This window comes from Callospermophilus lateralis, chromosome 1, assembly GCF_048772815.1.
Source record: "Callospermophilus lateralis isolate mCalLat2 chromosome 1, mCalLat2.hap1, whole genome shotgun sequence".
NCBI classification, from domain to species: Eukaryota; Metazoa; Chordata; class Mammalia; order Rodentia; family Sciuridae; genus Callospermophilus; species Callospermophilus lateralis.
In genome coordinates this window covers 127,029,811-127,055,494 of record NC_135305.1, presented here as the reverse complement: position 1 = coordinate 127,055,494, position 25,684 = coordinate 127,029,811, and the positions used below count along the sequence as shown (strand labels likewise).

The following is a 25,684-nucleotide window of genomic DNA, read 5'->3' as shown; positions in this document are numbered from 1 at the left end:
CCCTGGAGGCCCGCCCCGCCGCCAGGCCTCGCCCCCTCCAGGTCCCGCCCCCGCGCAGTGCGGCTGCGCCGGCGTCCTAGGCTCCGAGGGCCAGGCTCCGCGGCTCTTTTGTTTCCCGCTGGGGTCGGAGTCGCAGTCTACGCCAGAGCGCTGTCGAGGCGCGAATCGGAGCCAGACCCGCGTCGGAGTCCGAGTGGGTTCGGATTGCCAGCTTCGCGAGGGCGCCGCGGCGGACGCCGAGGGAGAGCGCCGCACGGCTCGCGGCCCGCGGGGCTGGGACCCGGCCCCGGCCTGCCCGATGGGGCGCGAGGCCCTGGCGATGCGCCCGGCCCCGCGCACCCAGCCCCGCGCGCGCGTTCGGGCCTCGGCCCGCGCCTCCGTCTGAGCCCCGCGCGCCCCGGCCCGCCGCCCCGCGGCCCGCTCCGGCGGCCCGCGCTCGCCATGGAGCCCGGCCGCGGCGGCACCGAGACCGTGGGCAGGTTCGAGTTCTCCCGCAAGGACCTGATCGGCCATGGCGCCTTCGCGGTGGTCTTCAAGGGCCGCCACCGCGAGGTGGGTGAGGCGCCCGCTGGGACCACAGCCGGGCCCTAGCTTTGGAAGCCCACCCGAGACCCCAGACCGAACCCCATTCCCCGACCTCAGCTCGGGAAACCCACTCGGAACCCAGGTCTGGACCCCAGCTCCAGAAGCCTACCCAGGACCGCAGTCTGGGACCCCGGCCCTGGAAACCCTCCCGGGATCGCAGCCTTAAACCCAGTTGGGACCCCCACCTCCAGAAAGCCAGGCTGGGAACTCTATCTGGGATCTGAGTTCCCAGCCAAGAGCCCTACTCAGGCTGACTCAGAGACCCCCTACTCTGCGATCTCATGCTAGTCACCCTGGGGCATCTTTGTGTCCCTAGCCTGGGGGCAACCCTCAGGGTGGCTGTAGCTCTGAAAGTCCCTGCTTGGTTTTCAGAAGCACGATCTGGAGGTCGCAGTCAAGTGCATTAACAAGAAGAATCTGGCCAAGTCCCAGACACTGCTGGGGAAGGAAATAAAAATACTCAAGGTGAGCTAGCGCCTTGAAGAAGGAGGAGGGTGGGCTGGCTCTCGCCCACTCCTGAGAAACTTGGATTTCCGTCCTAGGAACTGAAGCACGAGAACATTGTGGCCTTGTACGACTTCCAGGTAAGGCCTCTGGCCTATGTGGGGGTGGGGGAAGGGGTGATGCTACCCTCCCAGGCCCTGGACTGCCCAGTGCTGGAGGTCTGGTAGGTAGTGGATGGTCCAGGACAGCATCTTAGAGTGGGTGGAGGGAGCTGGGCATTGAATTGGAGATAGGGTGTCTGGTCTGCACAGCTCTGAGGCTTCATCTGACCCTGGAGACTCCATCTCTTGCCCAGTTGGACCTAGCTTCCTTTGGGTGGAGAACCTCCAGCTAGTCTGGCTGCCTGAGGAGACCACCAGGGCTGGGGTGTCCTGACCATGGGGATCACTCCTCCCACTGTTGCCCCTCTGGTCTGACCCAGTGGCCCTATCTGAGTCTGGTGACCCAGGCAGGCCCACCTGTCTGGCTGGCTGGGTGTTTGTTGACATTATCCGGTGGCCTCCCATTGGCTGGTCTCTCCCTGCGTCAGAGGCCCAGAGGGGGAGGGGCTGCAGGAGATTCCTTCTTGCTGGCAGTTGGGGCTGAGCCTGCTGGACTAGAGAAGCCAGAGGCCAAGTCAGGCCTAGCTGGCCCCCCTGCTGACTAGCCAGTTTCCCATGCTGTCCCCCAGGACCCTGTGCCCCATGGTTGCATGGTTTGGGGTTCCTGGGTACCTGGCTTGGGATCCAGGACCTAGGTGTGGGTCTGCCAGGCGAAGTGCTGACTAATGACTTTAAACCTGTTTACTGAGGCCAGGGACCAGCCCTGACTGAGGGAAGTTCCCGGGAGGCGGTGACGTTTTGGTGGCCTCCTCCCTCCTCCTCCCTCCGGCTGTCAGCTTTGCTGTGGCCTTGGGGGCTGTGACACATTGTGACATGTGGGCAGGGCCCAGGTCCAGGGTGGCAGGAGTACCTGGAAAGCCAAAGGAGACACTGTGTTCTTGGTCCAGGAGGCTACCCTTCCCCCCCCCTTGTTTTCCTTTATTTCTTCTCTCCCTAGTCCAGCCCCTTTTTCTTCGTTGTCTCCGTTTCTCCATCTCTCCTCTGACCATGTTCTTCAGCCTGTCCTTAGGGCCACACTGCCAGGGTACTCTTCAACCCATGCATTTGTGAAAGACCCATGGTAGAGTCGATGGCCAGTCCCGAAAAAGAACAGATCCCTCTGGCCCACACAACTCTGCTCCCTGCCAGGCCCCCGCATTCCTGTGCCTGGGTGTTTCCAGTCCCATTGGGACTGGGCGGACGTGGGTTGGGCTGCAGGTGACCATCTATAACCTCTGGAGTGCCCAGAGCTGGTGGTATCCTCCAACCCTGCCCTGGTCCCTGTTCTGTTCCAGTTGGGCCACACACACCTGATTGTGGGCATATGCCACTTCCTCCAGGTTGGCAATACTGTGGCTTCCTCTGCCCGGAGGAAGTGCTGAAAAATGCCAGCCGTAGCCTTTCCTGTGCTGGGACTCCACCCTCTCTGGCCTCACAGTACAGGCTGTCCCCTGCATCCATAAGATGTTTGAAACAGACACCGGGACCAGGAGAAATCATCTTGATTTTACAAATCCTTTTTTCTTTTTTTTCCTGACCTGGATTGGACATAGGGCCTCTTGCATGTTAGACAAGCCCTCTACCACTGAGCCATACCCCTAGCTTTTAAAAATAGGTAGTAACTGACCATGGTAGCACAGGCCTGAAATCCCAAGTTCCAAGGCCAATTTGGCAACTTTGCAAGGCCCTGTGTCAAAAAAAGATTGGGATGTAGCTTAGTGGTAAAGTGTCCCTGTGTTCAATCCCCTGTACTGCAAGGAGGAAAAAAGTAATGATTTGGCTTTTAAAGTCCTAAAATACTACGAATGTAAATGTGGTGAGAGGTCATTCTCCCAACTCTGACCAGATGGATTTCTACTGTCTGCTCTGAGCACATGGTTATTTCTGGGCCTCTGTAAGTAGATGTGATTCTTCCACAGCACAATATGACCCTACCCATCACTGATTTTTTTAAAAAATTTGAACATCTGTACTGGAGATGGCTGGAGTCTCTATGACTTATTATGCACACTGTTCTTAGTCCATATCAGAAGAATGGTGCCTTGGCCTTGCTAGAGTGACCACCTGTGCCCTCAGTGGTGTGGAGCCAGACTGCAGCAGATGGGCAGGCTCCAGCCTGGCTCTTCCTGGCGTGGGGCTGAGTCCAAGGGCAGGTGTCCTAACCTGGACTGTCAATTTTGTGAGCTCAGGGTGTTAGCTGCGGACCTGTGCAGCCATGGTACCATGACCTGATGTTCCATGACTGGTTTCATCAGCCTCCTGCTGATGGATGCATGGCTATTCTGGGCTTCCGGTGCATGAAAATGTGGTCGCTACTGTCCTTGAACTTTTGCTGCTTGTAGATCTGTGGGACGAATTCCTAGAAGTAGAATTCCTGGCAAGAGGCTTGTGTGTTTTTAGTTTGGGTAATTGGTGCCAAGTTGCCCTCCAGAGAGGCAATACCAGTGGTCATTCAGCAGCCTGACTCCTGCATCCTTGCCTGGAGTCGGCTCCCAGTTGGCTTGGCTGGGTAGAGCTGGACATGGTGTCTCCCTGGTTCTCTTCCTGAGCTGGGAGTGTGCATGCTGGGAAGAGATCCCCCTGCAGAGGTCTGCAGCACACTCTTGATCCTTTCCTTCCCAGGCTGACTGGGACTGGGGTTGGTGGTGTGGACCCCATGCTGCCTTTTCTAGATCTCTTGTCTGCACCAGCTGCCTACCTGAGACCTTGGTCAGATAGCCTCATGGTGTCTGTTGTGATGTGCAGTAGGAAGGTAGTGATAGCCCATGGCGAGCGCTTGGAACAGTGCCTGCTGAGTAGTAAGTGCTGTGTGAACTTTACTGTTGATCTGTAGGAGCTCTTTATGTATTAAGAAAACTAGTCCTTTTGTAATAGGTTGCAAATAGTTCTCCCAGTTTATCTATACTATTTTTTTTTTTTTTTTTTTTTTTTGCTGTGTTAGGCAAGCCCTCTACCCCTGAACCAGTCCCCCATCTCTAGTTTTTTTTTTTTTGGTCTATAAGGTTATTTTTGTTTTTGGTATGTTGGTGGGGTTGTTTTCTTTGTTCTTTTCTAGAAATATTTTTTAATTGTAGATGGACACAATACCTTTGTTTTTATGTGGTGCTGAAGATCAAACTCCATGCCTCACATGTGCTAGGCAAGTGCTTTAACCCTTGAGCTGCACCCCCAGCCCCTATGGGGTTCTTTTGTTTGTGTGCGGTGCTAGGGATGGAACTCACCTTCTAGGCAAGTACTGTACCCCTAGTGCCCTGCTCAGGGGTGATTTTTGGTTTGTTTTGCTATACAAAATGGTAGCATCAGCAGTTGAGGAGGCTGAGGCTGAGGGATTGAAAATTCAGGGCCAGCCTCAGCAACTTAGCAAAGCGCTAAGCACCTTAGCAAGACCCAGCTTCAAAATAAAAAATTATAAAGGGCTGTGATGTGCTCAGTGGTCAAGTGCCCTTGGGTTCAGTCCTTGATACAAAAAAAAAGGTAGCATCAGGCCTGGGAGGTGTGTAGCTTAAATCTTGTTGTTCCCTTTCTTTTTTGTGGTGGACCTGGAGACAGCCCAGGGCCTGTGTGTACGAAGTGACCACTGTGACACCGAGCTGCCCTCGGTGTTCTTGTCTGAGCACCTGGCACCTGTGCAGAGGGTCGGAGTGGGCTCGTTCCCCTCCCATTTCTTGTGCAGTGACTGGCCTTGCCCATGTTCCAGGGGAGTCAGGGTGTGGAACTGCAGACACAGGCTGGCACTTGCCAGTGTGCTCTGGAGAGGGTGGCAGCATGGAATTGCTGATGGTGACCTCCTGAGGCCAGCACGCTGTCTGTCCAGTTCTCCGCAGCCAGACGCCTTGCTGGGTTGCCCAGTTGTGACTCACTGAGCCCTGCAGACAGACCCGGCTTCCTGATGCACCTGCCAGCTGGGTGTGTCAGAAGCACCTGCGGTAGCAGTGGGAAGGCTTGGTTCTGCCCCCTTCCCTGAGAGAATCCTTATGGGGGCAGGATACAGCAGCAGGGGCCCTGCTCTAGGCAGGCTTGTGCATGGGGCCCAGGTTCCAGGCAGTTCTGCAGACTGCCTGTTTTTTTTTTTTTCTTCTTAAGTGTGTGTGTGTGTGTGTGTGTGTGTGTGTGTGTGTGTGTTTTAGTTGTAGGTGGACACAATACCTTTATTTTATTTATTTGTACATGGTGCTGAGGATCGAACCCAGAGCCTCACCCTTGCTAGGCGAGCGCTCTACCACTGAGCCAAAACCTCAGCCCTCCAGACTGCCTGTTTTATCAGTATTTTTACATTTGGCAGTAACTTGTCAACATCTACCAAAGGTTGAGAGGCAGCTGTCACATGAGACCTAAAAACTCAGGCATCACGCTTAGGAGCCACAGGACTGGCTTTCCACTTTTTAAAAGTTTGTTTCTGTTTGGCACCAGGGATTGAACGGGGTGCTTAACCACTGGGCCACATCCAGGTGTCTTTCTGTTTTGGTGTGGAGCTAGACTTCAGCAGATGGACTTCCTGGCATGGGGCTGAGTCCGAGGGCAGGCCTTAGTTAGGACTAACCTGGGCTGTCAAGTCTGAGCTTGATAGCCCAGTTGGGGTCTGAGTTGCTGAGGCTGGCCTTGAACTTGTGATCCTCCTGCCACTCGGATTACGGGCATGCGTCACTGTGTCCAGCTGAGCCTGGCTGTTGACACCTACCCATGCTGGACCTTGAGCTAGAAGTGGGATTCCATCCTTCTGTCACTGGGTCAGGAGTCTCCTTTTCATGGCTGTGGTGTCCCACAATGGGACTGTTCTGCCGTGTGTGTGTGTGTGTGTGTGTGTGTGTGTGTATGTGTGTCCGTCCCTGAATGGTGGAGTTTCTGCTCAGCGGCAGAAAGAATCCCTCTGATAGGTTTCAGTGGTGTGCACGGATCAGGGCTGCTGGGTCTCAGGGAGGGGTATGCAGTTTGTCTTTCTGAGGGATCCTGCTAACCCTGGCAACATCCTCTGCATTTCTGCAGAGGGTCCTGCCCTTAGGGGTCAGGACACCCAGTTTGCCACAGCCAGTGAGCAGCCCTGGGTTCAGGGGCCTGCCTGAAGGTTTGTATTAAGCTGCAGAGAGGCCAAACGTGGATCAGGGAGCAAAGGTGGGTAGCTGTAGGAGGCTTCCGGGGATGTGAGTGGCCTTCCTCCTTGGGGTGGAACCAGGCATCTCTTCCTTTTTGGGAGCTATCCAGAAAACGCAGCCTGGGGAGGTGGAGAGGACGTTTCCAGGCCATGGCTGTGGCTTTGCTGCCTTCTGGAGCTCAGGAGCCGCCCCAAAGGAGTTAAGTAGGTCAGCCCTGCCCGCCACCCACCAGACCAGCCCAGGATCACCAGCCCAGGATCACCAGACTAGAGTGGGGCTGCTGAGGGTGGGGAGTTGGGATCCTATTAAGCAAAGCACCTTAGTGCCCCAGGGGCGGGGCTGCCTCCTACGTGCCTGGACGCCCGTGTAGCTGCCCAGGACACTGCCTCTGAAGCTAGTTTTGCCTCCTGTAGAGGGCCAGCCCATGGGAGCAGATTGGTCCCCAGGGCCCTTGCTGGAGTTGTACCTGTCAAAGGCTTTGTTCTGTCAACTGGTTGACTTGCTAAAGAGGTGTTAATCGTCTTTCATGGACAGCCCCTCAGTGATGTTTTGCCCTGAGGTCAGCTGGGACTGGGCTCAGCTCCCAACTTCTCTGCCTTGTTTCTCCCTTAAACTGATGTAACTGCCTGCTGGGCTCGGGTGATAACACAGGGAGAGCCGTGAGAGCACTGAGGGTATGTCCGCCTGCAGCCTGTGTGGGGGATGTGATAGGCTCCCCAGACCTGCCCTGAGAGTGAGATGGAGCCAGTGGCTCCCTCTGCCCTACAGTCTCTGGCCTTGTGTGTTGGGGCATCACTGGCCCTCCAGGTGTCCATGGGGCTGGCTGGGTGCCAAGGCCTGCCTGGCCCCAGCTCCCTAGGGAACTTGTGAAAACCAAGTCTTGCTAAGAGGCTTTGGAGGTGGAACCTGATGCCTGTTCTGGGTGGGCCCAGGGCTTGGCCGGAACAGATCAGCTGTGGTGACCAGGTTGTGATCTGGCTTCTGCCCCGCCCCCTGCAGGGCCCCAGAGAGAGCCACTTCCCACAGGGAGGGTCCCCAGTGGATGTGGGTGGGGCTTGGGACCAGGCCTGGGCATGCCGCTTCTGAGACAGTCCACCACCCGGGCTCCTGGAGGCCCTGCTGGCTTTCTGGTTTGGTCCCTGTTCTTGTCCTTGCCAGGGGTCGAGGTGATATGGCAGGGCTGCCCCTGGTGGGCATGTAGTTCCAGATTGCTACTGGTTTGGTATTGGCACTGAGCAAGGTTGAGGATGGACAGTGGCACCAGCTGACCTTGGCTGGTCCTGCCACTTGTGGTTCCAGGCGTGTCTCCTAACTTACTTTGGCCTCAGTCAGCATCCCTGTTGGAGATCAGGCAGGCCTGGAGTCAGAGTGGGCACTGGGGGGCCAGAGTACAGGCCCTGTGACTGTGCACAGGTCCCAGGCACCTGTGTAGAGCTGTGTCTTAGCAGAGGGGTGGATGTAGGGCCTGAGCTGGTCTCCTGGAGCCTGAGTTCTGTGTGGCTTGGTGGAACAACCCAAGCCTGCCTGGGTCCTGGGCCTGGAAGCACCTCTGGGAGTGGCTAGGCAGGGTCTAGGCCAGAGTGGGTGGGAAGGGGCATGGAGAGGAGACAGGGGTGCTGGTATCACATAGCCTGTGGCTGCTTGTGAATTCCAGGGACAGCATTAAGGTTTCAGGGAGCCAGCACAGCAGATGGGTAGCTGCAGGAGGCTCCCTGGGGATGTGAGTGGCCTTCCTCCTTGGGGTGGTGGCTAGAAGGGTATCTGGGAGGGTAGGCCTTTCAGCGTGCCATCTGTGAACCCTCAGTGGCCTTGCAGGCTTGGGAGCTGCAGTCCCTAGCATTGCAGAGGCCGTTGGGTAAAGACAGGACTGGGGGAGGGCCCTGGCCAGAGTGGGCAGCAGATGGTGTAGACCAGGGGCCAAAGCCTCCTGCTGTGTGGGCATACAAGGGATCTTCTGGCATCAGGGAGCTCTGTCTTTCTGGAGAGGCAGGAGACTGCTGTTGTGTCTCATAGATTCCCCCAGTGGGAGAGAGATAGCAGGACTTCTGTCCCTGCAATCCTGGGTGAGCAGCTTAGGGATATGGTCTGCCTCTGTATATGCCCCCACCTGCTTCTGTCCCCGTCACTGTCCCTGCTTGCTGAGTGAGTTTGGACTCTGCTGGGTCACATCCTAAGGAGTGCAGCTAAAGATTGAGAGAAGGCCTGCCTTCTGGCTACCCTCTGGTGGATAAGAGGCCCCGTAGCCCTGGTCGCTGGCTGGGATGTGGAAGCTCCCTGGACAGGGCCTCCCTGGGGGTGGCAAGAAGCAGGGGTGTGTGCTGCTGCTGCCGCACCTATTTCTGGTTTTTTTTTTTTTTTAATATATTTTGTTTTAGTTATCAATGGACCTTTATTTTATTTATTCATACGTGATGCTGAGAATCGAACCCAGTGCCTCACACATGCTAGGCAAGTGCTCTGCCACTGAGCCACAACCCCAGCCCTATTTCTGGGTTTTTAACTCCGTTACTTTTTGCCCTGATCCTCTCCTGGCCCTGACTTTTGTTGGGTGGTTAGAACTGTGGACTCTCCCTCTGTCCTGTTCCTGTCTGTCCTCTATCCTGTTCCTTGTCCCTCTTGCTTAATGGTCCCTGACTGTTCCTCCATCCTGTCACTGTCCCACTGTCCTGTCTCTTGTCTCTCTAGCCCTGTTCCTGTCGTGCTGCAGTTGGGGACTCTGAACCCACCCACCTGTGCTCTCTCCCCCAGCTGGCCTAGGAAGATCCGGTGGGAGGCAGGCCACTGCCGGGGCTTCCTGTCTCTTCCCTGGGCTGGGGCAGGTGAGCTCCGGCAGGTGAGCTCAGGCAGGACTCGGGGAGCAGAGTGCACAGGCCTGCATGGACACTCTCCCCTTGTCCTGTGCCCCTTATGAGTCCTCCTTACCAGGCCACACCCTGTGTGGAGCCTGGCATGCGGGGCGGGACTTGACCACACTGTGTGCTGTGGCTGCCTTGAGCACTCCCCACCCCACAGCTTTGGGGCTCGGTAGGGTGTTGTTCACAGGGACTGTATTTGCATCCAGGGTGTCTCTCAGCAGCTTTATGTCCATCCCTAGAAGTGTACATGTGTAGGCCTGGTCCTCCCAAGGGGTCAGTTGGCTGAGCAGGTGTCAGGGATACTTGGTCCTGCCAAATGGGGACAGGGCATGTCTAAGGACATGCTTAGGGTCTGGGGTTGACAGGTGGCAGCTGGCTGCTGGGGCCGGTCATTGTGGCCTGCGGCTAGTGTGTGCTCAGTCTTGGTGGGCTTCTGAAAGCACTCTGTCATCCCCCTGGTGGTGGATGCCAGCCCCCACTGTGGGAACTTTGGGGCTCACAAGTGCACCCTCTTTGTCTCCCACTTGAAGTTGGAGGCACTGCACATCTGGAGTTGCGGTGGAGCAGGGTGTAGATTCTTCCAGGTGCCCTGGAGTGGGGTCTTTGTGCATCCGGCCACAGGCTGCAGAATGGAGAAGAGGCTGGTGGTGACAGGGCTTGCTCCACTGTCCCCAAGGCCAGCTCTGCTCTGTGCTTGTGAAGGGAGGGGGAGATCTTGCTCTTCTCCTGGCAGGGCGCCCTGCTTCAGGGAAGGAGTGCCACCTGCACAGTTTCAGGGCAGTTAAGACCAAGTCCACCTGGCTCGGCTGGCCCCTGGCGCTGGTGCTTGTCAAAGAACTGGGGTGAGGCATGAGCGAGTCATGGGGCAGCACTACTTCCGGGCAGGCACCTGGTGCCCACTGGTTATCAGGCGAACCAGGTGGCTGCTGCAGTGGGCCTTTACATGTCTAGGGTTTTTTGCCACTGGACCTGGATGTAGGTCAGTGTGAGCTGAGGGTCAGCTGGAAAATAGCCCTGCTGGGCAGTGGGCAGATGGCTCAGGATGCCTCTGGCTGGAGGGTTGGCCTGGGCAGTGACCCAAGCCCCGTCAGTCAGGGTTGGTCAGCTCGGTTCCTTCTACCTGCCTACTCAGCCCAGCAGCAGCAACCCATGATCTGTTGTCCTTGATTCCAGAGCCTGAGGGTCAAGGCCAACCTGCACCCAGGCCTTGGCCCTCCTTACCTAGAGGCTCCTGTTGGCCAGGATTTACCATTCATGCTTAACCCTCTCAGACTCTGGGACAGGGCCCTTCCCTTGATAGAGGCCCTTGGTCTTGGGTCCACTCCCTCCCCGGGTCCCTCCTGTTTTCCATGGCTCCTGTCACTCAAGCCCATGTTCAAGCCATAGAACTTAGCAAATACACCTTTCAGTGTCCCTGGTCACAGGCATCCTGTCCTGACCCTGCGGAGCGGCCCAGGCCTGGCCATGCCCACTCTCACTGAAGCCCCATGGACATTTGGAGCTTGAGGGTGCCCATGGTCCCCAAAGCTGTGCCCCAGTGGGAGCAGGTGGCACTTTTCCCACCTCTCATAGCATTCTCTCTGTCTCACAGGAGATGGCCAATTCCGTCTACCTGGTCATGGAGGTGAGTCCCTGTGGGGCCAGGTCAAGCTTGGAGCGAGGCAGTCCCTTGTCACCAGGGGCAGAGGCTCCAGGCATTGGTGGGCCGATGCCCACAGCACTGGGAGCCATGGAGGGAGGGGCATGGTGGCCCAGGGTTTCGGAACACTTGCCATGGGAGCGGGTGTGGGCTGGGGGCCTGGGCAGGCTGGAGGGGCCTGGCCGTGCCTGATGTGTGGCACTGGTCTCTTGCAGTACTGTAATGGTGGGGACCTGGCTGACTACCTGCACAGTGAGTAGACGCATCACAACAGGGCAGTGCTAACAGCCCAGGGTTGGCTCAGCAGGAACTACCCCTGGGGCAGATGGGAGGGGACCCTGCCACCTCAGGCCACTAGAATTCCATCCTTCGCCTGTCTACTCCTTCACAGTCTGTCGAGTGCCTCCCTGTGCTGGGCAGAGGCCTTGGCCAGGTGGTCAGAGGGCTGTGTTTTCAAAGCAGAGGCACTTAGGGAGTGGGGGCAGTTGTGGGCAAGACCAGACCATGGGGTGGAGAGGGATGGACTGGGGGCACCACGGGGGCCTTGTTGTGGGGCCTGCAGGTGGAAGGGTGCCTGCAGCCTTGGTCATGTGACATGGCGGGAACAGCGGCTCTTAGCTTGACTGAGGCTGAGTTCAGGGGCCATGTGGAGATGGTGGGGCAGGAGGGCCCCAGAGCATTGGCAGGACACTGTGGAGTGCTGCCTGGGACTCCTCACAGCCCTCCCAGGTGTTTCCCAGAGACTGCCCTGTGTGTAGGAGGTGGGGAGGACACTCCCTCCTAGGAGTGTTGACACCTGTCAGTCTACTGGGCAGCTCTGACAGAAACCTTCAGACTGGGTGATTCATGAGCAGCAGGGTCACCAGCTCACAGCTACAGAGGCTGCATGGGCTTCAGCCATTTGGCCCTCCTACATGGTGGCTTCTTGCTAAGGCCTCACATGGAAGAAGGGACGGATGGGCTCCCTCAGGCCTCTCATGAGGGCAGGACTCCCTGTGGCCTGGCCATAGCCCTTCCCCATAATCACTGTGAGGGAAGGATTTCCATGTGTAGATTTTGAAGGACTCTGGCTGGGGCTGAAGCTGGCAGAGCATACTCCAGGTGGGGAGGGCCTGTCCTGATGCGACTCTGTGCCATCTGTTGGATGGGACAAGGTGCCCTATGAGTGAGGGTCAGGCACTGAAGCCAGTGGTCCTGGCCCTTGGGTCACTGGCAGGTGTATAGCAGGCATCAGCTACCACGTGGCTATGCTGTGCTATGCTGTCTGCCCAGTGTTTGCTCTTGTCCCCATGGCTGCCACTCTGCTCCTGGGCCGTGACCTTTAGTGATTAGGCAATCTTTGGCCAGCTTCCAGGCTCCACAGGTGTCAGGTTAGCTCCAGGCCAGCCCCAGGCCAGCTTCTGGCGCCACCTGCCTGCAAGGGTAGTTCTGTGACCTGAGCGTGAGTGTGGGCTCCCTGGCTTGCCTGCCTGTGTGTGGTGACTGGCCAGGTGAGCCTGCCCCTGAGGTGAATGTGTGGTTGGTCCCTGGGGGGGGGGGGGTGTCTCCAGGTGCGTGTGTTTGCAGGGGCTGTGTGGGGTGTTTGTGTCTTCCTGGTACTGTATCTGTCTGCAGTGTGCATGTTTGAATTCTGCCTTGTCCTGGCTGGTTGTCCCTATGGTCTCCTTACTTGGGTGCCAGTGACCACCACCTGCTTCTGCTCCCTCCCAGAATTGGCTGCCCTGCTTGCATCACCACACCTGGTCCTAAGATGCCTGGTGGCCCAGTTGGGACCACTGGAGCTACCCTGGACACGGAGACCTCCCCACTGGCCCTGTGTCTGCTGCTGGCAGGGTCCAGGACCTCTTGGGAGCCTGGGCAGGGTCTCAGCTCCGCCTCAAGGTCACCTGCCCAGTACTTAGTTCTTGGAGGTCACGGTGGACCAGGACCCTGGGGGCTCATCCTAGAACCCCTTGCCATGCTGGCTGCTTGTCTGGGGGTGAGGAAGATATTAAAAGGCAGAGAGAGTGAAACATAAACTGAGAAAGACCAGCAGCCTGTGGCTGGCACTGAGGGCTGGCAGTGTTTGGTGTGAAGGGGGAGACGTGAGGTGGCTTGGGGATGAGGCCCCTGCTAAGGGTCAGGTAGGCTGCAGCTGAATAGGAAGTTGCCTCTCCAGGCAGTAGGCACAGTCCAGACAGTCTGCCTGTCCTCCTGGGCTCAGCCCCATGCACCCTGGGAATGTTTTGGGCAGCGGTGGCTGGTGTCCCCTGAGCGCACGTCTCCTCGCAGCCATGCGGACCCTGAGCGAAGACACCATCAGGCTCTTCCTGCAGCAGATTGCAGGTGCCATGCGGCTGCTGCACAGCAAGGGCATCATCCACCGTGACCTCAAGCCCCAGAACATCCTGCTGTCCAACCCTGGAGGGCGCCGTGCAAACCCCAATCACATCCGCGTCAAGATCGGTGAGGCCTGAGCTGTAATCCCCGCTGCTCAGGAGGCAGAGGCAAGAGGGTTGCAAGTTCAAGGCCAGCCTGGGCACCTTTGTCAGACCCTGTCTCAAAAAATAGAGGGATGGGGGTGCAGTTCAGTTGTCACCTGTGTTCAAACCCCATCACATCCCAAAAGAAAATTAGTGAGGCCTACTGAAGGTGACCCCTGGCAGTGGCCAGCCCAAGTTAAGCTTCCTGATGTCTCTCCCGTACAGCTGACTTTGGGTTCGCCCGGTACCTCCAAAGCAACATGATGGCAGCCACGCTCTGCGGCTCTCCCATGTACATGGTGCGTGGCCTCCTCCCTGCTGCATCTCCCAAGCAGGGCCTGGTGGGGATGGCCCCATCACCCAAGGCTCTTGAGGGTGCTAGCCCCTGGGTTCTGACCTGTGTGTCCAGAGCTGACCTTTTGGCACTGGGCTGCAGCCAGTGTGCTGGTGCCTTTCCGCCAAGTCAGCTCGGGTTGGCTGGTCCTGAGCCAGTGTCTGTGTGGCATCTGCTCCCAGTCACTGCGCTCTAGTGCCTGTCCTGTGCCCAAGCGCTGGCCTGTTCCCACAGGCCCCTGAAGTCATCATGTCCCAGCACTATGATGGGAAGGCAGACCTGTGGAGCATCGGCACCATTGTGTACCAGTGCCTGACGGGCAAGGCTCCGTTCCAGGTGAGCCTGCCTGTCACTCTGCAGGAGGAGGAGGCGGGGAATGAGTATGGGTCGTGGGCGGCAGTACTGTGCTCCAGGTGACCGCTCCCGCCTGTGGTCCCAGGCTCATTAAAATGCTATACTTCCTTTGTGGTGGTTGAGCCCTGCTTGGCCAGGGTCAACAGGGAGGCAGTGTGTGTGACACAGGCACGGGAGCTGGCTTGTGGTCTTGGCCATGGGCCAGCCAGGGAGGGAACCGGGCCACAGCAGGAAGCGGGGCTGTGCGGGAGCAGAGTCTCATGCTGTTGTCCCACCAGGCCAGCAGCCCTCAGGACCTGCGCCTGTTCTACGAGAAGAATAAGACTCTTGTGCCCGTGTAAGTGCTTCCTCCTGCCCCCTGGTTGTTCTGCCCAGTGCCCCACCAGCCCCATTAGCCTGTTTTTTCTTGCCCACCCAGCATCCCCCGGGAGACGTCGGCACCCCTGCGGCAGCTGCTCCTGGCTCTGCTGCAGCGCAACCACAAAGACCGCATGGACTTCGGTGAGTGCACACAGCTCTCCTCCTAATGGCCTGAGGCAGCGTCCCCAGGCCACACCCTCCCCCCCATCCCCCCCATCCCCCCCCCCACCACCACCACCACGCACATGGCAGCGCCAAACCCCTGACTCCCTCCCCAACACTCCCATGCTCCTGGGGCACTGTCCCCTCAGCAGTTCTGCTTGGGTGGCGGTACTGCTTCTGGCTTCCTTTTCCAGCTGATGGTCGGAGTCTGGGCACCTGGGCTCCTATGAGCCTCACTGTGGCACCTCTAATCTCTGGGAGTGGAATGAATGGGTCCCCGGGTACCTGATCTCCTTCCCTGGCAGCAAGGCTGGCAGACCTGGTTCTGCCTTGGGAAGCCCCATCCAGGAGATGGTGAAGCACCCCAGGCTCACAGGGGGCCATGCTGTGCGCTAGAGTCCCACCTCTGCCCAGGGGTCTGGGGGCCTGCCTGACCCCCAGCTTGAGTGAGAAGCACTCCTGAAGCCTTGTTCTTCTTCTCCAGAGGAATTTTTTCGTCACCCTTTCTTGGACGCCAGTGCCTCCATTAAGAAGTGTAAGTCCCTATGGGTCCTAGGGCCCCAGGAGGGGCCTTGATGTCCTCCCTAGGTTGGGTTAGGTGTCTTATGTTGGGCTGGGGAGTGAGGGCATAGGGTATGGGCCTTGTGCTAGGCCCTCTCTCAGGAGGGTGGGGGTGCCCATGGGTCCTTAGCCCTGCTGCAGCCTGGGCCCCAGGACTGGGTGGCAGGTGGCCATGGTGCAGTGGGGGTAAAGGTGGGTCACCTGCTGCTCACTCCAGCTGCTGTCAGAATGAGGCCTGGTGGGGGGTTTCTGAGTGCTGGTGCAGGGCACAGAGTGGGTGGCTTGAGGCCATGCTCACCCTGCCCCCCACTGGTCAGAGGTCAGGGAGCTGTTCCACCGAGCTGTGTTGGAGACTGTCCAGACGTGGGCTGGCTGGCTTGAGTGGCCTCAGACAGTCCATGTCCTCAGAATGTTGGTAGACTGACTGGTACTCTTCCCCAGCCCCGCCGGTGCCTGTGCCCTCGTACCCGAGCTCAGGGTCTGGCAGCAGCTCCAGCAGTAGCTCCACTTCTCATCTTGCCTCCCCTCCGGTAAGTGGGCCTGCTCCAGCCCTATTGCTGGACCTGCCTGGGCTGGTACTTTGAGCCACAGGAGTGCAGGAGCATACTCTGCTCCAGAGGGAAGGCTGGGAGACAGGGCGCACCAGTGAACAGGGCATAGGCTGCACACCAGCCACTTGGTGCAGGAGTGGGCAGGGGCACGCAGCCTCGACTTCTTTTGAGCAGTACTAGGGAGTGGTAGCCCTCCTAGAGGTCGCTCCATGATGCTGCCAGCTAGAGCCCTGCCCATCCTCTGAGCGCCTGCCTCTGGGAGGGGTATTTGCGGTGGGTGGTGATGAGCTGGTGTGTGGGCTATGGCCTCTGTCCAGTGTGCAGTGAGGTGACTGTGCCTGTGCCCTTGGCTCCAAATGTGAGCACAGTGGAGCTGCCCTGGGCAGAGCTCTAGGCCTTGTGTGTCCTGGCTGGCGCCCAGCAGAGCGTCCCTGCCAGACGCCTGGCGCTCTCTGCTGTAGAAGCAGAACAGTGAAGTCCAGGGGGCCTGGGGCAAGCGCCTGCCTGAGGGAGCTGGGAGCCAGGCCCCTGCCACTTGGCAGGGGTGCTGTGGGCAGCTCTGGGGGCAACGTGACTACGAGGCCAGGCCTCTGTGTCTTGGAATTCAAGGAGCAAGTATGTTGGGCACAGTGGTACTGCATGCCTGAGCACCCTAGCAAGACCCTCCCCATCTCACAATAAACAACAAAGGCATGGGGGATGGGTCAGTGGTGGGCCTCCAGGTGCAGTTCCTGGTAATCCCTGCTGCCCTACACAGCAGGAGCAGGGGCGGAGAGGGGAAGAATGGCCAGGTCTGTTGCTTGCACCCTTGGCCCTGGGTTTTGCTGAGGCGTGGGACCAGAAGAGGTGAGGTTTGGTCCTCAGAGTCTGGGGCCCGGACCTGGCTCATCAGCCTCCTCTGTTCACCAGTCCCTAGGAGAGATGCCCCACATGCAGAAGACGCTCACCTCCCCAGCGGACACGGCCGGCTTCCTGCACGGCTCCCGGGACTCTGCTGGCAGCAGCAAGGACTCCTGTGACACAGATGACTTCGTCATGGTCCCAGCCCAGTTTCCAGGTCAGGAGGCCTGCAGGCAGGAAGGGATTGGTGGGCAGAGCTCAGTGGCCCTGTCTGCAGGATGTGCGAGTGAGTCTGTGTGGGGTCTCCCCTGGGCAGTCAGGAGGGGCTTCCGGAGCCCTAGCAGCCCAGCATGTCCGTGAGTCTGTCTCTGCTGAAGGGGACCTGGAGCATAGGTGACGCCACCTATTGGTCAGCTGGCATCAGAGGCCCAAGACTCCAGGCTCTGGCCCCCAGGCAGGGCCTGCTTCTGCTGCCCTGGGCCAGGCCTTCTGCAGGCAAGTGGCAGCCCTCATCTCCAGGCTGCCCTGCAGTCCTCCCCCACTGTGTGTTTGGCACTCCCTGCTGCCCACACCAGACTGGAAGCTGCCCTTAGCAGTTGGGACTGCCTGCTGGGGATGTGCAATTTACCACTGGATCCTGTGCTCCCCCACCTTGTTCTGGGGACCTGGCTGGCCCTGGTGTTGGCCAGGAGCAGCCTGACTCAGCCCTGGCCCTTGGCATGTCCAATTAGCTCACACTCTGGGTTGGCAGAGGATTGGCAAGGATGGCCCCTCACCAGGGTCAGGGATCACCGTCCTCACCATCCATCCCAGAGAAGTGCAGTCTGGGAAGAGGCCCTGGATCCAGGAGTTTGTGGAGTGGGAGAGATGGGGGCAGGTAGTGTGGGGGTCTCCTAGATTGGGAGCTGTACCCAGGGTCCCCTTTTCCCAGTCTGTATCTTACTGCCCAAGTCCCATCCACAGAGATGCAGTGCCAGCTCACAGCTGCCCTTCTGGAGTCTCCACCTGAGTGTGGGGAGCAGAGGGGGTTGGGGAGGAGTGGAGCAGAGGTAGGGGCAGGGTGGGACCTGGAGGATGGGGACGTCTAGGACAGATGCTGTCTTCTACCCACAGGGGACCTGGTGGCTGAGGTGGCCTGTGCCAAGCCCCCGCCGGACAGTCTGCTGTGTAGTGGGTAAGCCCTGTGAGGGACAGAGGTGGGCCTTCAGAGTGGCTGGTGTCATCTCTGCCTGTCCAGCCCCACCTTGGTGGAGGCCATTTGGGAAGGACCAGACTGTTGGACCCAGCAAAGGCTAAGGATTGGGAGAGCCCAGGGTCTGTGCCACAGTGGGTGAAGGTGCCTCCCTGTCCTCTGTCCACTAGGAGCTCCCTGGTGGCCTCTGCTGGCCTGGAGAGCCATGGCCGGACCCCATCTCCCTCTCCCTCTCCCACCTGCAGCAGCTCCCCCAGCCCCTCTGGGTAAGTAGGGCCCAGGTGGGGTGGCTGCCCCTCCTTGGCAAGGTCTGCTATGTCTGGAGGCCTTGCCTTTGATCAGACCTGGCTGGACCCCAGCCCCATAGGGAGGATCCCATTAAAGGCCGTGGGCCAAAGGGTTGGGGGTGGGAGTATACCTGAGGACATTGCCTACCTTCTGACTGGAGTCTCCCTCTGGGCCAGTGGCCAGGTGGCCCCTGCCCGAGGCTGTCCGGGCCTGGTTCTACCGCAGCACCCTTGCTCAGTGAGCCTGACCTCCCTCCACAGCCGGGCTGGCCCGTTCTCTAGCAGTCGGTGTGGAGCCTCGGTGCCCATCCCGGTCCCCACCCAGGTGCACAACTACCAGCGCATTGAACAGAATCTGCACTCTCCAGCTCTGCCCCAGACGCCCCGGTGAGTCCTGGCTGTGCATTGTGTGGTCAGCACCATACACTCTTGGCTCCCTGGGTCCAGTGCTGTTCCGACCATGTGAGCAAGGTGTCCTGAGCTTACAAAACCCTGCTGACCAGAGGTGCATCATCACTGAGCCATGTCCCCAGCCTTTTTATTTTTTATTTTAAGACAGGGTCTTGCTAAGTTGCCTGTGGCCGGGCTGGGGATGTGGCTCAAGCGGTAACATGCTCGCTTGGCATGCGCGGGGCGCTGGGTTCGATCCTCAGCACCACATAAAAATAAAATAAAGATGTTGTGTCCACCGAAAACTAAAAAATAAATATTAAAAAATTCCCTCCCTCTCCCTCCCACCCCCTCTCTCTCTCCCCCCCACCTCTATCTTTTAAAAAAAAAAAAAAGTGGCCTACAGCCTTACTAAATTACTGAGGCTGGCAACACTGGGATTACAGGCAGGCGCCACCATGCCAGAAAGTTTTTCCAGTTTTGACAGAAGTAAAGATGGGAGGAAGGGGTGCTTTCTTTGTAGCTCACGAGAGGCAGATTGGGCTAGCAGTTGTCCCTGCAGGACTGTGGCTTTGGAGTCAGAGGGCCCTGGTTGGTCAGTACCTTGTCGGTGCTTGCTCCAAGGCCATTGCATTGCCTGGACAGCACAGTGAGGCCGGAGCTAGCAGCAGGGCTGTTTGCCTTTCTGACGTGGGTGAGGAGCTAGGGCCTCACCTCCTGGTCTGCTGCACCTGCAGGTCCTCTGCCATCCGCAGGTCGGGCAGCACCAGCCCCCTGGGTTTTGCCCGAGCTAGCCCATCTCCTCCATCCCAACCTGATGGAGCTGTCCTGGCCAGGAAGCTGTCCCTGGGTGGAGGCCGGCCCTACATGCCATCTCCTCAAGGTGAGCCTCTGGCCTGGTCCCAACCTGAGCAGAACTGGCTAACTGAGGTTTATATGGGGTACGAGGGACTCTGCAGTCTGTCCTGGTCTGACCCTGGGACCCTTTCCTTTAAGTTGGAACCATTCCTGAGCGGCCGGGCTGGAGCAAGGCACCTTCCCCACAGGGAGCCGAGATGCGGGCTGGAAGGTCCCCGCGTCCAGGTAGGAACAGTCAGCATGGGCCTGAGGACAGAAAGGTGGACTGGGCCAGGTGGCTGGTCTCCTCGCTGGGGTCTTGGAGGCTGTTTGTCCACAGCCCCTTCTGCTCTGCAGCTGTGTGCCCCTGCACGGGCCTCTCAGTCCCTCTGCTGGTTTCCTCAGTTGCAAAGTGTAGCAAAGGCATCACCTAGAGTGACTGTGGGGCCCAGGGATATGTGGGGAGGGCGTGGCGGCAGTGGCCCCGTGTGTCCCTTTTCTGGAGTGCCTGAGGACCTGGGAGGTGCTGAGGCCTGGTCTCTGGTCCTAGGCTCCTCCGTGCCCGAACACTCCCCTCGGGCCCCGGGTCTTGGCTGCCGTCTGCACAGCGCCCCCAACCTGTCCGACTTGCACGTTGTTCGGCCCAAGCTCCCTAAGCCCCCAACGGACCCCCTGGGAGCAGCTTTCAGCCCACCACAGGCCAGCCCTCCCCAGACAGTTCCTGTGCCACAGCCCTGCCGGTCCCTGCGTGGCTCGCCCAAGCTGCCTGACTTCCTGCAGCGCAACCCCCTGCCTCCCATCCTGGGCTCTCCCACCAAGGTGAGAGAACCAAGTCTTCTCTCTACAGGTTCCAAGGTCCCTCTGTTAAGGGCTGGCCAGCCCCTGGTGACCTCGTGCCTGCCCTGTGTTGAGGCCTTGTAGAATGGGGACTTGTGGCTGGTCCTTAATGTGACACCCCGTGGCTGCCCTTGGAGGGGACATGCACCTGGGAGGCCAACTTCCAGTGGCAGCACGGCATTGTAGCAGGACTGACCACTCCTGGGGTGTGTGGACTGAGGGATGGGGTGAGGGAGAGTCAGCCAGACGGGGCACACCCGGGCTCAGCCTCCTCGTCTAAGATGGACCCACAGCTGCAGCCAGCTGCTAGGTGTGATGGCCTCTGTGCCTGCCTGCTGGCCCCTTGCAGCACCCTGCCTCACCCTCGCATCACCTGGGGGCTCCCCAGGCAGGTGTGCTCAGGGCTACTCTGTTCCCAGGCCCTGCCCTCCTTCGACTTCCCTAAGGCCCCCAGCTCCCAGAACCTGCTGGCTCTCCTGGCCCGGCAGGGCGTGGTGATGACCCCCCCACGGAATCGGACGCTGCCCGATCTCTCAGAGGTGGGGCCCTTTCAGGGGCAGCAGCTGGGCTCTGGCCTGCGGCCTGCCGAGGACAACAGGGGCCCCTTTGGCCGGTGAGTGGGGGTGGGAGGTGAGCTCCCCAGCCTTGTCCTGCTTCAGCATGCTGCTTGGTGCCCGCTGTAGTGGCTTCAGTGATCCTGGCTCAGACCTGGCCGCCCTGCAGCCAGTCCTTCCCTCCTGAGCCTCTGCTGCCTGTCGGAGGCAGGTGTCAGTGGGATCTGCTGTTGGTGGGTGGAGTGCTGACGGTATCGCCTGTGCCTGTCCTTGCAAGGACAGCTGTGCCGGGCCGGGCTGGGCTGCTTACAGCTGTGCATCTGCAGGTCCTTCAGCACCAGCCGCCTCACCGACCTGCTGCTCAAGGCTGCGTTTGGGACCCAGGCCTCTGACTCTGGCAGCACAGACAGCCTGCAGGAGAAGCCCATGGAGATTGGTGGGCCAGGGGCTGGGGGCAATGGCTGAGGGCCGGTGGGGCTGGGTGGGCTGGGGCCAATGTCTGGGGGCTGGGTAGGACTGCCCCAGAGTAGGCCCTGAGCCCTCCTTGTCTCCCAGCACCCTCTGCTGGCTTCGGAGGGAACCTGCACCCAGGAGCCCGGGCTGGGGGAGCCAGCAGCCCCTCTCCAGTGGTCTTCACTGTGGGTTCTCCCCCCAGTGGGACCACACCGCCCCAGGGACCCCGCACCAGGATGTTCTCAGGTGAGGACCTGTTGGGGCTGAGACAGCACCCTGGGGCTGGGGATCCTTTAGCTTTAGGTGGTTCCGAGGCCCCAAGGCCCTGAGATGGGCAGAGGGCCATCCCAGCTCAGCCCCAAATCCCAAGGTGTCCAGGCCAGTCAGCAAGCAAGGTCTGTGGCTCTTCCAGATTGTACCTTGAGCAGGGACGGTGCCTGGGACACTGGGCCCCTGGCCAGGACGCCAGCCTCTGTGTTCAGCCACCCTGACAGGCTGTCCTCTGTAGGCCAGTTGCCCCCAGTTTTGGCACAGACTTGGACTGGGGCCTGTCACTTCCACAGTGAAGGTAGTGGGCTGTTCCATCCTCTGGGACACCCTACCTTCCCTGGAACCTAGCCCCACTAGGTGGGAACCTTGCACCCTCATGGCCTCAAGTGCCTCCACCTTTGGGTAGATGTGGGCTTAGGTGTGTGGAAGCCTGCAGTGCCCAGGTGGGGTCCTGTGGGACCCCCAATGGCTGGGTGCCATTAATGTGGCCGGCTGGGGGCCATTCATGTGGCTGCTGGGCTTTCCCTGCCACAGTCGGGTGTGAATTGAGGCCACCTGGGCCCTAGTGTGGAGTCTGCAGGGCTGGGGGTTGTGGAGCAGGAGAGGGGTGGGGCTGCCACCTCCATCACCAGCTGTCTCCCACAGTGGGCTCTGCTGGCTCCTCTGCCCGTCACCTGCTGCCCGGGGCCTGCAGTGAGCCTGTCCCTGAGCTCCCTATCCCAGGCCATTGCTGCAGCTTTGCTGACCCCCTCTCTGTCAACCTGGACGGGGCTGTGACCTTTGAGGCCCCTGATCTCCCAGAGGAGACGCTCATGGAGGTGAGGCCCGGTGGGGTGGCGGTGTGGGCGTGCCCCTGCCTGTGCTGGCAGTGAGCGCCCCTCCTGTCTGCAGCAGGAGCACACGGAGATCCTGCACAGCCTGCGCTTCACACTTGCCTTCGTCCAGCTTGTCCTGGAGATCGCTGCCCTCAAAGGCAGTGCCAGCGAGGGGGCCGGGGGCCCTGAGTGCCAGCTTCAGGAGAGCATGGTGGCCGACCAGATCAGCCTGCTGAGCCGCGAGTGGGGGTGGGTATTGCCCCGGGTGGGGCTGGTGGGCAGTGCCCTGGGGCAGGACCTGCGCCTCTGACCTGCTGGCTATCCTGCAGCTTCGCAGAGCAGCTGGTGCTGTACTTGAAGGTGGCTGAGCTCCTGTCCTCGGGCCTGCAGACCGCCATTGACCAGATCCGGGCTGGCAAGCTCTGCCTCTCATCTACCGTGAAGCAGGGTGAGGGCTGTGGTGGCATGGCTGAGGGGTGGGCCCAAGGAGGCAGGAGCCAGCGGATGTGAGAGCGGGGACAGTGGGCATATAACAAGTGACAAGGCCACATGGGCAGTCCAGGCCAGGTGGAGGAGCAGCTGGCGTGGTCCACTGGGGTCATTTACCCCTGTGGGTGACGCTGAGCCTGTCGTGGAGGCCAGGAGCCTTGGGGTTTGTGGTGTAATGGGTGCTTGCTCCCTGCCCGGGTATCCTCCATGCTGGGCATTGGCCCAGCCCTCCCACCACGAGCTCCCTTGTCACACATCCCTCCCTGGCCAAGGCAGGCCTGGGCTGACTTTACCTATGCCCTCCTCCCTGCCGCAGTGGTCCGCAGGCTCAACGAGCTGTACAAGGCCAGCGTTGTGTCCTGTCAGGGCCTGAGCCTGCGACTGCAGCGCTTCTTCCTGGACAAGCAGCGGCTGCTGGACGGCATCCATGGTGTCACCGCTGAGAGGCTCATCCTCAGTCACGCTGTGCAGATGGTAGGGCGGGCTGCTGTGCTGGGACCTTGGAGGCCCATGGAGGCTTTGGGCTGCTGCTGGTCTCTTGGCTTGGGGAGCCAGATGGCAAGGGCGTCCCTGGACCTGGCCCACGGCCACCTCCACAGTCCAGCTGCATCCTGGTCATACTCTTCCCTGAAACTCACCTTCCCCAACTAAAAAAGAGACCTGCTCTCCAGACACTGGGGTCCCAGGCATGCTTCTGTGGACCTCTGTGGCTGCTTTCCTGAGATAAGTCACACATAACAAAAGCCTGGCCAACCACAGGGACAGGCTTACCTGCCCTGCCTCTCGCTCCCCCCTCGGGCTGCCGTCAGGGCACCTTGTCACCAATGGTGGTATGAATGACAGTAAGTGAGTGCTCTGGGCCACATGGCGGGCAGGTGTCCCCAGGCCAAGCTCATAGCACAGTGGCCACTCTGGGCTGAGTGGGACACCTACTCTGGGAGTATCCACAGCTCTAACTGCCCTTGGCCTTGTGAGCGGTGGTGACGGAGCATTGGGCTTACGCCCCATGGGACACTGCTTCAATGTGTCCCCTGCTAAGGAGGTGTGCCACACTGCCCAGCTCTGCCCTTGCCCGCAGGTGCAGTCGGCCGCCCTGGATGAGATGTTCCAGCACCGGGAGGGCTGTGTGCCGCGCTACCACAAGGCATTGCTGCTGCTGGAGGGGCTGCAGCGCATGCTCACGGACCAGGCAGACATTGAGAGCGTGGCCAAGTGTGAGTGCAGGCTGGCTGGACGCCAGGGCAGGCCGGCTGGGTGCGCATGGCGGCTCTATGTCTGTCCACTTCACCTTCCCTCCCTTCTGCAGGCAAGCTGTGCATCGAGAGAAGGCTCTCGGCCTTGTTAACTGGCATCTGCGCCTGACCCACTGCCTGGTGTGCCGTGCCCGAGGGGCTGGACCCTCTCTGCGAACCCTGTGGGGTGGGGTCCACGTGCTGGCCAGACTGTCAGGACAGGCCTGCCAGCCGTGGCTGATTGATGGTGCTGAGTCTGCGCCGCAGGCCCCTGGGAGGGCCACTAGGTGGAGCCATGGAGTTCAAGCCCCATCATGTGGTGTGTCTCCTGCTTCAGAGGCTGCTGGTCTTTGCTGGAGGTGAACTGCAGGGTGCCAGGGACAGCGCCTTCCCTCTGCAGGATTTCCAAACTGGTTCCTTGTGGCTGCCTCCCATGGCAGGCACAGGCGCCGAGTGGTAGCAGGTGGTATTTGTGGTACCTGCCACCCTCCAAAGCCCAGGGCAGTCCTGAGAACAGGCGGGGCCCTGAGACAGCATTGCTGTGTCCATGCCAAAGCAAGCTCTTCCTCAGGGCTCACTGCCCAGTTGCTTGCCCAGGAACAAGGGTGCGTCCTTGGGTCTCTGCCCTTCTCTATAGGAACTGTCCCTCTGAGACCACCAACCCAGCTCTGTGGGCCACCTATGCACTTTATGCTGACTGCCTGGAGAGCTGCGTGGACGCTGCAGACTGCAAGAACCCTCTCCTGCTCTGTGGGGAGCATGTGGACACGCGTGGACACCCGGGAGCTGTGGAAACGCACATAGGTGTATACACACAAGGAGACCCACCAGCGTGTGTGTGCATGGCCTCCCCAGCCCTTGGGGTGGTCCTGGGAGGAACCGCTGCCCTGCAGGAGACGCTGTCCGTGGGCTGAAAGGCTCTTAGGGACAGTGTGAAGCATCGAGTTTCCCAAACGCAGAACAGATGTCCTCTTTCACACTTTACTCCTAAAATGTGTCTTATTTTTCTGCAGTTCTTTCTTTTTCGTTGTTCAAAGGAGAGAATTTTAGGTGTTTGAGGAATTGCTCTGGAAGGGTGGGCGGGCCTGAACATTGCTGTGGGTGCCACATCGTGGGGGGCAGGAGGTGCCTGACGGGTGCCAGGGTATGGCACGGCTCTCTTGCCGGGCACCCACTGCAGTATGGGTGTTTCTGGCTGGCTGCTTCCCACCGTCCTGCTGTTTGGCCACAGGATGGGCAGTGCCCAGCCTCCATCCCCACCTGAACATGGTGGGCAGGGGAGGGTGGACCTTCTGTGCAACAGGAAAAGTAACATATGCAGAACTTCCCCGGGGCTTCACAGCCGGTCCTGATGTCAAGGCTTCTTGCCTGGTGGCTTCTGGGCTGGGCGGAGCCCTGTCTCCCAGGGCCCAGGGTGGGGTGTGCTCAGGGTGCCCTGCCTGGGCCTCCCTGGTCTGCCCACCCTGGCTTGGCTCAGCTTTGCCAGCCTTACTTGAATGTATCCCTGAGGATCCACGTAGGCAGATGTGGGTCAGTGGTGCCCACGGTATAGGTTCAGAGGTCATGTGCCACATGCACAGAAACGTGTGGTTTTCCTTGCAATACTTGAAATGTCGCCACTGTGCTTGGATGTATGAGAAAACCCCCACCCCTGTCTCTCTCGTCACCCCGGCTTCCCTTCTGCATGTCCCATGTTAGTATTTATTGCTTTTTGCCGACGGGAACCCAGAGCCGCGGCAGACTGGTGCCGCGCACTGCCTTCTGGCCCCTCCTGGTGCCCACGGCTGTGACTGCGTGTGCTGTGAATGGATACTGCCCTCCATGAGATGGTGCTCAGGCCTGTGTCTTGTTAGGGTGAATGTGTGAGTCCTCCCCTCACCTGTGTCGTGTGCCTCGAGGGAAGTAAACTTTGGAATTACCCATCGTGTCTATGTCCTGTTTGGTATGCCAC

At 59.5% G+C, this 25,684-nt stretch overlaps 1 protein-coding gene across 2 annotated transcripts; it reads left to right on the top strand.

The window, feature by feature from the left end:
* Positions 1–371: 371 nt before the first annotated feature.
* Positions 372–25,653, top strand: Ulk1 (unc-51 like autophagy activating kinase 1). 2 transcript variants are annotated; one of them, XM_076838761.2, is made up of 28 exons: positions 372–552; positions 958–1,050; positions 1,128–1,169; positions 10,706–10,738; positions 10,969–11,005; positions 13,025–13,198; positions 13,441–13,514; positions 13,784–13,885; positions 14,182–14,240; positions 14,322–14,404; positions 14,910–14,960; positions 15,428–15,516; positions 16,447–16,594; positions 17,491–17,551; positions 17,740–17,835; positions 18,118–18,243; positions 18,984–19,129; positions 19,243–19,329; positions 19,634–19,902; positions 20,340–20,533; positions 20,801–20,910; positions 21,030–21,173; positions 21,843–22,015; positions 22,092–22,261; positions 22,342–22,460; positions 22,818–22,975; positions 23,580–23,715; positions 23,808–25,653. In XM_076838761.2, the coding sequence occupies exons 1-28, from the start codon at positions 442–444 to the stop codon at positions 23,861–23,863; spliced, it is 3,141 nt and encodes a 1,046-aa protein (XP_076694876.1). In that variant the 5' UTR covers positions 372–441; the 3' UTR covers positions 23,864–25,653. The 2 variants fall into 2 exon arrangements, with proteins under 2 accessions (XP_076694876.1, XP_076694868.1); XM_076838753.2 differs by having other exon boundaries at positions 22,089–22,261.
* The last annotated feature ends 31 nt before the right edge of the window (positions 25,654–25,684 follow it).